Raw genomic sequence first — 12371 nt, 5'->3', positions numbered from 1 at the left:
GTGATAGTTGCAAAGCTGTATGAATACATGAAACGCCATTGAAGTGTATACTTTAAACGGATGAACTATATGGTGTGCGAATTATATCTCAATAAGCTGTGATAAACAAAAACCTTGCCATAGGGATTACTGGTTGGAATAAATCTGGCCCAAAGGGTCCCAAGTTGAGAAAATATGCTAGCATAATGTATTTTGGTACGATTTTTGTTTTCTCTAGTTTTCCTTAGATTTAAATTACATGCGCAAATACTTTTGGTACTACTCTAAGGGGAAATTCTGTGGATTTTCAGACTCTGCTAGCAGTATATGGTCATGTTAATGAGGTTAAATGTCCATAACGGTGTTATTTGAAGTTTGACTTGACTTTGTTGCAGTTTTAATTGGTGTTAACATAGTAATTCCAGCACATTTTGATCTGTATTTAATAACGCTTCAGTAACGTTTACACTTCATGACAAGATTTCTGGACATATTTCAACGTGTAGAACATCAAAATTTCAGGGTATCTCCCCCACAGGGAAAAGAGCAATAGTCAAGACACCCTCTCATTCTGTAACTGTGCAGAAGCAGAAGCAGAAGCAGTAGTAACCAACAGACCACTTCTTTTCTACCCATTCTTTGGTGAACAACTGTTGGCTACTGCCCATCTTTATACTTTTCTGATTTTAGAAACAAAGAAGAAGAATGAGTAAATTAGGGCCCAGAAAAAGTGGGACAGGTATTTTTTGGAAAGGTCTGTATCACTGAACTCAACCTTTGTGTTTGGGAATCAGAATTTTCATTGTCCAAGGGAATATCAATTTAAACATTAATGCAGCAGAGAATGATTTTAATTGGGAGCTCAGTGATCTAAAGAAAATCACATGTGACTCTGCTGAAAAGAGGTCTGCCACATGTACGGGCCTGAACATTTGATTTTCAAGAATTGGTATATGATAAATCGTGGCACATCTATTCCATTATGAGTCAGTTACAGTTTCTCAATTCCGCTCACTTCCCTATCCCAACATGGCTTCATGATCTCTCATTTAGACTAGTTTTGTAAGAGGTTGTCCATACTTGTACCGTCCAAATGGTAGCCATCAGTCACATGTAGCTGTGAGTTCAAATTAATTAACAATAATAAAATTTAAACTCCAGTTCCTTAGTTGCATCAGCCGCATTTCAAGGGCTCCATAGCTACATGTTTCTAGTGGCTACTGAACTGGACCGTGTAGAAACATTTCCGTCATTAAGCATCACATTTGACAGTGCTGGTCACGGACCACGGCAGCATCACCTGGGAGCCTGTCTGAAATACAGACTCTCGGTTCTCACGCTGGATCTGCTGAATCAGAACACGCGTTTACAAGATCCTCCGATGATTCTTAGGCAAATTCAAGTCTGAAAAGCACGAGTCTGGACTTCACGTCTTCGAATTACACATTCAGGGATGCCACTAGAGCAATCTTTGGAAAACATAAATGTGATCCTTTTTCATTGCTATGCTTTCATTTCTTCCCTATTTTCAGCGCTTCAAAAACCCCATGGGTAAACTGGCAGATTGAGATTGACATATAAACACTACTATATATAAAATAGACAACTAATAAGGACCTACTGTATAGCACAGGGAACTCTACTCAATACTCTGTAATGACCTATATGGGAATAGCATCTAAAAAAAAGTGAATATATGTATATGTATAACTGACTCACCTTGCTGTGCAGCAGAAACTATCACAACATTGTAAATCAACTCTACTCCGATCAAAAAAAAAGAAAAAAATATTTTCTCATCCTGCCTTAAAATTAATTTCGTTTCATCATATGTGTTACTTTAGTTAATAATAATAATATATCAACATTGGTTCATCCATTATGGCAAATATACCCTACTAATATAAAATGTGAACAATAGAGGAAACTGAATGTGAAGTAAATGGGTATTCTCAGTACTATCTTCACAACTTTTCTATAAACCTAAAACTAGTCTAAAATAAAATATTTTTTAATATTAAAAAAAAAAAAAACCCCATGGGAGGCAGTACAGTGTCCTGGGGTGGTTGGCAGTTCCCAGTCCAGCTGCCATTGCTTACTGGCTATGTGACTTTAGGTGAAGCGCCTCTCTAGGCGGTAGATTCCTATTTGTTAAACGGAGACGATAACTCACGGGGTTGCCGTGAAAATGAACGAGGTGATCCATACACAGGGCTGGCACACCGGGAGCCTCCACGCACACCACTGTGGACATTTCACGCTTCTGCCTTTCCACACCTTGGATGACCTCTTCTCAAGGTCATCTCCCACCAATCATTCTGAGGTCAAACCTAGTGAACTGAACTCCTCTGCATCTTTCAAATATCACCTGCTAGATCAAGTCTTACTCCAACATCTTCAGCCAGGAGTAGGTGTGTCCTTCTTTCCTTTTCTTTATTTGCTCATTCGGATCAAGTTGCTATGAAAGCATGTCCTGTTAAAAGTGTGTTTGCGTACATGTCTTTATCACTTGACTGAGAGCTTCTAGAATGAAGGGCTAATTTGAACCTCTAGCACCTAGTGGAGCGCCCGGAAAAATGTTGACCTAAAAATGGTTACTGAAAAACCATAAAAGTACCAGAAGAAAATTTAAGTGACTTAAAAAATAATACTTGGAGTAAATAAGAATTTTATAGGCATAACACGAACATTAGAAATTACAAAGGAAAGGGACTTCCCTGGTGGCACAGTGGTTAAGACTCCGTGCTCTCAATGCAGGGGGCCTGGGTTCGACCCCTGGTCAGGGAACTAGATCCCACATGCATGCTGCAGCTAAGAGTTCGCAGGCCGCAACCTAAGACCCAGCGCAACCAAATAAGTAAATAAATATTTTTAAAAAGCAATTACAAAGAAAAAAATTGATAACTTTGATTACTTAAAAAATTCTATATGGTATATGGCAAGACAACCAAAAACAAAGTTCATAATAAATCGGAAGAGTATATAACATATGACAAATGATTCATATCCTTAATAAACATGTGTAACTGCCCCCCCAAAAGAACAAAAGCCCCAATAGAAACATGGGGGAAACTACACTATTCCTACACATACATAAAAAAAATACAAATGGTCAATAAGTATTTGAAAAGATATTCAGCACTACCAGTAATAAATGAAAACAACAATAAAATGTTTTAATTTAAGAGATTGCCAAGGATTACAAATACTGATATTAAGGGGCACTGGTAGTTGTGTAAACTGAGGGTAATTTGGCCATGGTCCTTTGGCACAGAAAATTTCTTTCAAATAATTTATTCCGACCAAAGATTTGATCGACGGAACCCAGCTGCACATATAAACACACACACACGCGCATAAGAGAACAGTCACTGCATTTTTTGGAAACCGGTTAATTTTTTTTTTTTGAGAACTTTTTTTTTTTAGATGTTGGGGGTAAGAGTTTATTAATTAATTTATTTATTTTTGCTGTGTTGGGTCTGAGTTTCTGTGCAAGGGCTTTCTCTACTGTGGCAAGCAGGGGGCCACTCTTCATCGCGGTGCGCGGGCCTCTCACTATCGCGGCCTCTCTTGTTGCGGAGCACAGACACGCAGGCTCAGTAGTTGTAGCTCACGGGCCTAGTTGCTCCGCGGCATGTGGGATCCTCCCAGACCAGGGCTCGAACCCGTGTCCCCTACATTAGCAGGCAGATTCTCAACCACTGCGCCACCAGGGAAGCCCCCTGGAAACCGGTTAATTAAAAATAGCTGCTAGGGCTTCCCTGGTGGTGCAGTGGTTGGGAGTCCGCCTGCCGATGCAGGGGACGCGGGTTCGTGCCCCGGTCCGGGAGGATCCTGCATGCCACGGATAGGCTGGGCCCGTGAGCCATGGCCGCTGAGCCTGCGTGTCCAGAGCCTGTGCTCCACAATGGGAGAGGCCACGACAGTGAGAGGCCCGTGTACCGCAAAAAAAAAGAGCTGCTAAATGATGTTTAATGAATGATAAATGAGAAAGTCTGGTACAAAATGAATTAAAAATATGGGACTGTAGATGTATATGTGCATCGCGAAATATCTGAAAGGGCAGACACCAAAGAGTTAGCAGTGGTTACCTATGCAAAGGTATAACACTTACCTATGGGAATTAATTTTAACTTTCTTTCTTGGCCTTTCTTTAGTCTCTGAAATTTTTTATAGGGATAGGGAAAACAACCAAACAGAAAAGTCTGTCCCCCTCCCTTCCTCCCTTTCTGACTATCCTGAGATAATTTTATCTTAGAGAAGAGACTTGTTAACGCTACAGTATCTCATAACTTCTCACGACCTTACTGGAAGGTGAGAAAGAAAATTCTAGGCGAGAAATAATTTCTCAGGCCTTCTATTTTACTTATTTCTTAAGGCTTTGACTTTATATCGACAGTCAATATGAGGGAAGGGGACCTCTAAGGGAATGGAAACAAGAAAATTGAAGGATGGCTGCCCTTTTGCTGAAGGTTGTGAGGTCAGTGTGATGATGGCATTGGTCTCCCATCGACTGTGGGGCTCATCAGGCTGGTCTGGCCGGACAGATCGCCCTCTCTGCTTTAACGCACACACTCAATAGAAAAGGACAGCCTTCCCGGGGACAGAAGCGCCCTATTTTTTTTTTCAAGGGTAAAGGCAGTATCTTCACTCTCAAAAGGATTTATCATGCTAACTGATGCAGAAATGAAATGCTTTACCTGATCTAAACAACAACAAAAAACCATTATGTTAGAGTGTTAGTTATTGAAGTACAGGAAGACCAGTGAAAATTCTAAGTATATTTGTGTTTAATTAAAGCAATAAAATGATGAGATAATTCTCTGATGATAAAAGTAATTTTTTGGCAAATAACACTTGGATTGTATCAGCTTAATTTCTAGGACAGTAACTGAATCTTAACAGATGTTCAACAAATATCTGTTAAACTAACAAAAGTACGTGAGTATATTAATTATATAATTTGTATGTTTCCATGTGGGGAAAGATAAAATCAAGGGGAGACATTTATGATAGTGGTACTGGTAGGTGTAAAGTGGGATGCTAACCACTAAACAGTAAAAACAGGAAATATGAAAAAAAGGGGAACATTTAAGTCTTTATTTTAGTCTGATATTCAATTATATTCACTGATGGATCCTTAAAGAGAGTACAAGGCTCACAAATAATAGGGATGTGATCTCACATTAAAACGCTATTTTTCTTCCTAGTCACGCAATGTAAATAAAATTAAATGGTATCAGAGTTGATATTCAAAATATTTAACAACTGGTAGGACACAGGTACTTAAGATCAGAAAGGATGTCTGACCACACATCCACAGCACAGACACTGAACTCTGACCGTGCATAGTACATATCTATCCGTTTAGCATGTACTATAGTAAAAAAAAAAAAAAAAAAAAAATCCCATACAAGTACATATGCTTAATTTCTTACATCCCATTTGTGACCGGTGCGTTTCAGAAACCATTTAAAATTCTTCAGCAGCACGCTGCTGACAAGTACAAGTAATGTATACAGTAACCCAAAGAGATGCTCTTAATGGCTGGATAGTTTTTAGCTGAATACTAGAAATCTGTCTGTGAACACAGATTTTTGTTATGACCTTCCTCGTGTCCCTCGAGTGTTATGGAACGGCACAGCAGTACATCATTAGTGTGTGATCTCGGCCAAGTGGCAACCCCTTTGGTACCTGGTTTGACCACTTTTACAAGGAGGGAGTTAACTTAGATTGAAAAAAGACAGAAAGGTTTCATCTGGCGTTCATCTCTGATGGACAGTGGCTGTACGAAGCCCTGTGATGACGATAACGAGGCTGTGTGCAGGTTTAGTGGGAAAGGGTGCCCGGATTCATTAGCAATGTCGACCACGGTCAAAGAATCGGAAGTCACAGTACTCCACATGCCACCGAGTTGCCAGCCCTGACTCAATTATCTCTAAAGTTCCTCCCTTCATGCTCTAAAAGTCTATTTTCCTCTTAAATGACGTGACTCAAAATGGTTATTTCACTTTCCAAAGGACATCATTTATAACTAAGGAGTACTGTAGTTAATGATAGAAACTGGCTCACCACAAAAGCGTCATACCATTCTACAGACAGCCCTGTGATGCTCTTATTCAGCTGTAGAATTTCATGGGGCATCACACATCGCTTTGTACACCTGAGGATGCATCACTGGCTGTTGTTCTTGTTGGCAAAACACACAGCCTGTGATTTATCTCAGTGGACACCATTTGCACTTCGATGCGGTGGGCCTTGCCCTACACTTAGAAGCAGATCAAGGTCAGATGTGGTCATTTCTGACACTTGAATAAGCAACTTTCCAATAGTGTGAACGCTCATCTATGCTCTGAAACAGTTAGAGGAAAGGCATATTTACAACTTCTATTAGCAGCTCCCATCATTTGGGTGACAAAAACCATGATCGATACCACGTCGGAAAAGCTGGCAAACCCACACAGAGGAGCGCGTGTGATCCAGCCGTTGTTTTATGGACGGTCGGTTCTCTGGAGAGAGTTTCCTGAGTGCAAGAGGATGGCCCTGAGCGATGGGTTTTACATTTAGACAGCCGAGCTGGCTGAAAGACAGTAACATCGCAAGGAGCAGAGAGCTTCCTATCGACTGCCCTGAAGGAGATTCCTGCACAGAGTTCATTCCGCCTACAAGCGCATCAATTATCTCCTGGACATGAAATGCCACGGAGCTGCCCATATCTTACGAGGGACAGATCCGACACACACAGACACTCCACTGTGTGTCCAAGACAGACCTCGTGCCTCATGCAAAGGCAGCTTTTCCATCTATCTACGTATGATGGAAATTACTTAAAATACTCTGCGATTTATCATATATCAGTACCAGCCCCTCCCCCATGACATATAACCTCCAAGTACACACCTTGACCAAACAAATAGAGTTCTAGAAATGTGTTCTTACCTATAAAATACGACAGAAGTATTGCCAGGAGCACTGAGACCCCTACAGCACACAGGGCGGTGCATTTCCAGCTACAGTACTTTGAAGACTTCTTGAATTTAAAAGCACTTCTTGATAGGGTGTTTCTAGGTAGTGGCCGAGTAGGTGGCGAGTAAACAGAGCCAGATGCCATTGTGTATCCTGGGGTTGCAGTACTGAACAGTGGCGTTGTCCCTGTTCCTGTTTTGAATAGGAAATGCCTGCGGGATGGGAAAAAAATCATAAGATACAAATAGATTAAAATGTGAGAGACAGAGACGGCGAGGCATGAGCTCTCCTCTCTTTCTCTCTCTCTCTGGCTTTAAAATCATTTACTGCATATAATTCAAAAAATGAGAAATTAAGAAAATATTTTAACCAGAAAACCCAACTCAGAAAAATGACTCCAGGATGAAAGAGACTGGTTTGTAACGAACACGGGAGGATTTACGCACACAAATGATCACCGCCCTTCCAAGTAGGTGTCTTGGGAGACCGCAGAGCTGTTCTAATCGTACCATTTCCTGCACAAAACCATTTCGGAAGTTCCCTTTATGAACTGCCTTCAGAACATCTTCACACTTCACTTAAGAAAAGTAATCATATTACTTTATAGCTACGCGTGGATTTGCTCTATTTGAGAATATGTACTCCTACAAACACAAGCACGCCCGATCACGTGGTACAGACTGATTTCTTTTCTGGACGTGTGTGCGAACTTTCTTATCCTTCCCCTCCGCAATAAAGGGTACCGTCAAGCCTGGCCACAGGCAGCGGGCCAGTTCTCCAGGGGGGCAAACTAATCTTATCTTTCGCTTATGTCAAACATAACCAGGAAAGTAAACCTGCTGGAGGGAGGGATAGAGAAAGAAAGGACTCACAGAACACTTTCTAAAACGAGCCTAAATAAATGAAGAGGTTAGTGAAGCAAGTTGTTAGATCAACTACAGAAAGATTCCCTAATGACTTGAGCCAAACGACAGGGGGGTAAACTGCCTCTAAGAAGCGGTCTGCTCTCTTACCTTGAAAATGTTTAAGCAGAAATTTGAACGATCACACAACAGGAGTGCTGTATAGGGAATTCTTTAGGAAAGATGACTCGTTTTAAGATTTCTATTAACAATAAAAGTCCCCAAATTTAGAAAAAAGCACCATGTTTTTCATGGATTACATTTCATATTATGCTAGTATCTGATTGTGTATTTAGTTTGTGTCCCAATATTTACTATCATTTTCCCTAATAACACATCCAATTAAGTCAACAGACTACTCTCTCTTTTCTATGCAGGAGGCTATAGGAAATAAGCTGGAATATTCCACCACGGTACAATACAGTCTTTATGCAAGATGATTTTAGATGGGTCACAGCTGACTATTTTAAATTGTAATACAATGTACCTATTTTAATGGGTATTAGAAAATACACTGAGTATATCAAACAAGTTAAGGGGTTAAAAGGACAGAACTTGGAAGCTAGATTGCTGAGGTTCAAATCCTGCTTTACTACTAGGTATGTGTCTTTGGGCAAGACAGCTAACCCCTGTCTGTGTTCTGGTTTCTTAATCTGGAAAATACAGATAGTAATAGTATCTTCCTGTCGGGGTTGTTATGAGGCTTATATGAGTTAATACTTACTGTAGTGTACTTGGAATACAGTAAGCACCATGTGCTTCCGAAATGACAAAATCAAAGTCATAATTGTACGAATATTATTGTTTATGAAAGGCTAACCAGGTATTTAAGTTACAGAGTCCATTTCCAGAAAATTATTAAGTGAATAATAGTGTAGCTGGTGTACAGATATGGTAAAAGTCATGAAAGTTTGCCTGACAGGTATAGTGGAAAAAATTCTAGGCTAGAAATCAGAAGATTGAGGTTTAAGTTCCTGGTCTAACATTTCCTCCTTTTATGATCCTATTTTCATCTGTAAAATGATTTACTTATCTCACAGGGTTGTAAACCAGTTAATGCGTCTAAAGATGCTTTGTCAACCACAAAATTAGAACAGATGCAAATGATAAGTAACTACTTCTGTAAATTATACTAGCGACTGTATTGTGAATCCATTTTCCCCCATGGAACAACTTTACAAAGCAAATTTTAAAGTTTATAACCTGAATTACATGGTATGTTGGAAGCAGTATTGTTAGCACCTACTACCATATTTATATTCAGCATAAGTATTAAGAATGTGGGCTCTGGATCCGGACTGTCTGGGTTCAAATCCAGACTTCACCTATAACTGTCTGCACGAAGTTTCTAAGTGGCTCAAATCTTCTGTGTCTTGGTTTTATCATCCATTAAATGGGAATACTAGTAGTACCTACTACATAGGCATTTTATGAGATTAAATGAAGTAACCTACGTGATGTGCTTACATCTGGCACCAGGGAAGTGCTGAATAAGCATTAGCTAGTTTTCTTCCCAAATTCACTCACTGGAATCTATATTCCAAAAGCCCCAAAAGTATCGCTTGAAGACTTTCAATCCCAAATCAGAATATAACACCCTCACAAGCAATGTCTACAGAAGGCATTCCCTGGGTTACAAACTTGACATTGGCGATTCCACACATGGGAGGGCACATACGCTGGAGAAGATGGAGTGTGTGGTACCAGGGAGGGCCCCGATCGCCCAGATCAGGGGCAAGCAAGCTTCTTCTGTAAGGGACCTAACAGTCACGATTTTAAGCTTTTCTGGCCATACCGTCGCAGCTCTGCTTCTATAGTGACTGCAGCCACAGACGATACATGCTTGATTGTGGCTGTATTCAAATAACATTTATTTATGGACATCGGAATTTTCATTTCATGTCATTTTCCCGTGTCATAAAATATTCTCTGCTTTTGACTTTTTTTCAATCACTTAAAGATGGAAAAATCATTCTTAGCTCATGATCACTACAAAAACGGGTGACAGGTTGGATGTGGCCTGAGAGTTGCAACTGACCCCCCGATCAAGGCTCTCACTTTCTTCAGGGTTATACATGAAGAGTGAGTGAGCAAGGGTCCCAGCGGCCCACAGGAACAGACTACTTCCTCCCTGCAGGTGGAAAGGAGTAACAAAACGCATTCTGAAGGATACATACCCACCCCTCTTGGAGAAGGAGAAGGTGAGGCATGAAACATGATGGAACCAGACAGATCCTACTGAAGCCCCGTTCCCTTTACTTTCCATCATATCATCACGCTTATTTCCTTCAAAGCGCTTATTACAGTCAGTTCCTATCTTGTCCATCTGTTTACTTGGGCGGTGGGTTAAGTTTTTTTAATGCTATTTTAAATGTGCATTTTTCCTCCTTAAATCTCCCCCACTTTCTGTCTTCGCGCTTCCTCCCCTTTCTCAATTCCAGCAGCTGCCTTGTTGCACTGCCCCCAGGAGAGACGAGACAGGACAAGAAGTAGAAACAGCCTGAGTGTCCTGCCGGTTTCCCAAAGCCCAGTCTACTGGGTGAAATGGGGTGGACTGGGGTATAACCAGAATGTTTGGGAGAAACGCAGTGTGACGTAAAATAGGGGTTTCTCTCCAGGTGGGGGGCAGGAAGAGAACCCTCGGGGAGCTGATGAGAGCAGAGGGCTCCACAGGGCCCAGTGGGACAAACCTGCCCGGGGGAGGGCTGGGAGGGAGGCGGGGGCTGAGGGTCTCCAGGGAAGCCTGAGGCTGTCTCTATGCCTCGACGGAGGGTACGGAAAGGGCAGAGCGAGCGACCCGATGAAGCCAGGCACCCCGAAACAAGCAGCATGTGAGCAGCGACCAGTATGCAGGCCCGTGGCGAAAGACAGACGCCCTTGCCTTGGTCTCTGGCACCAGGAAGAACCTCTGGGTGGGGTGAAGCAGACAGCATCTGGATATAACCAGAACGCCGGAAGGAAATCAAGTCTAGGAGGTAAAGATTCCCCTTAGACCAGACAATTTTCCCATCACGCGTGAGGAAGAGGGAAATGGGGGAGAAGGCGCTGAGAGCAGAGGATTCGCTGTGCCTGGAGAAAGAAGCGGAGGCCAGGGAGCGGATCAGCAGCCCTGAGAATGGAAGACACGTGTCCTCAGACCTCAGACAGAGACCGGCAGAGGTCACAGGGTGCCCAAGAGAAAACTAGTGGGTGGAGGGTTGAGGTGATGAAGTTGTGGAGACCCTCCCTGGGATTTCTGCATCTTAGCGTGATTCACAGGAAGCAGAGTGACCTCTGTGGCTTCAAGAGTAGCAGAGAAACTGGACCAAAGCGGCCTGCGCAGACAGGAACGCAGCTGTCGCGGCAGCAACACTGCGACTGATAATGAGGAAACAGCGTGAAGACTCAAGCACCTGGGACTCCCTGCTGTACTCACAGCATCGCGACGGGGTGGGGTGGGAGACGGAGAGACCCAAATCACCCGAGCCAAGTTCCCAGGGATGAGAGTTTCAAATAAAATCGAGACGGAAATATAAAAACATGAAGTTGTTTGTCTAGTATCCTCAATTGATGGATATGAATGGTATACCCACTGCCCAAACCTCTGGTCTGTCTTCTCCAGTTAGAATGTAAACTCCCCAAAGCCTCATTCGCCTCTAAGTATTTTCAGGACTTAGAAAGTTCCTGGTACATAACTGTTGCTCCGTAAATACTGTAAAATAAATAAAATGGTGACTCTTGTGCCGATGTGGGCAGTGAGTCTAACAGAAATTAAGCACCTTTTGGACAAAGACCCACAGCTAATAAACAAATGATGGAATAAAAATAAATAAAAGTTGGAAATTATAGCAAAACCCGAACCTGGAAAACGTGTCAGAGCTTTATTCAGAGCGCTTTGGGTCATTTCTCGACGGGAAATGGGGTTTGAACCTCAGCCTATGGACCACGAAAGATTATGATCTTAGCCTTAACACTGAAAACATGGCTCGGGACAAGGAGTTAGACACATGCTGACTTCAAATCAGACATCCCTTTTCTAGTTTCCAACATTTGTGGTATCAATACATGATGTCCATCTGCTTTGGTGATCCTGGCAAGGAACTCTTTCAAGAACTAGGCTTGAACGACTATGAAATTATTATTTTTCTTAAAGCAAAATGCAACTGTGAGATATTGTTGAAAACAAAGATATATTACTCAAAAATACACTGCTCATCAACGTTAGTAGAACTGAAGACTCTTTACTTTCAAAGAGTTTCTAACTGTATTTATTTTTAAATAAATTTAGGACTGTACTGTTTATATTGTCATACAGTCTTTTAGTTTATTTTGTAAAACTCAAGTAATTTATTTATTTTCTGGCTGTGCTGCACGGCATGCAGGATCTCAGTTCCACGACCAGGGATCGAACCTGTGCCCCCTGCAGTGGAAGCACGGAGTCTGTACCACTGGACCACCAGGGAAGTCCCCTAACTTATTTAATAAATAAATTTACTTTTGTCGCTGCAAGAGAAAATAGAATTTGACTGTTTTGGGGGTTATTTT

General features: G+C 41.7%; 1 protein-coding gene across 2 annotated transcripts in view; it reads right to left on the bottom strand.

Annotated features, from left to right (window-relative positions):
- Nucleotides 1-12371, bottom strand: part of LOC101287263 (teneurin-3) — a 188336-nt gene that overhangs the window by 156070 nt on the left and 19895 nt on the right. For both annotated transcript variants that reach the window (XM_049704146.1, XM_033407828.2), the window contains exon 2: nt 6919-7157. In XM_049704146.1, the coding sequence (XP_049560103.1) occupies nt 6919-7090 (172 nt within the window). In that variant the 5' untranslated portion in view covers nt 7091-7157. The remainder of the gene's footprint in view (nt 1-6918; nt 7158-12371) is intronic.

This window comes from Orcinus orca, chromosome 21, assembly GCF_937001465.1.
Source record: "Orcinus orca chromosome 21, mOrcOrc1.1, whole genome shotgun sequence".
Classification (NCBI taxonomy): Eukaryota; Metazoa; Chordata; class Mammalia; order Artiodactyla; family Delphinidae; genus Orcinus; species Orcinus orca.
This window is presented reverse-complemented; position numbering and strand designations above follow the sequence as displayed.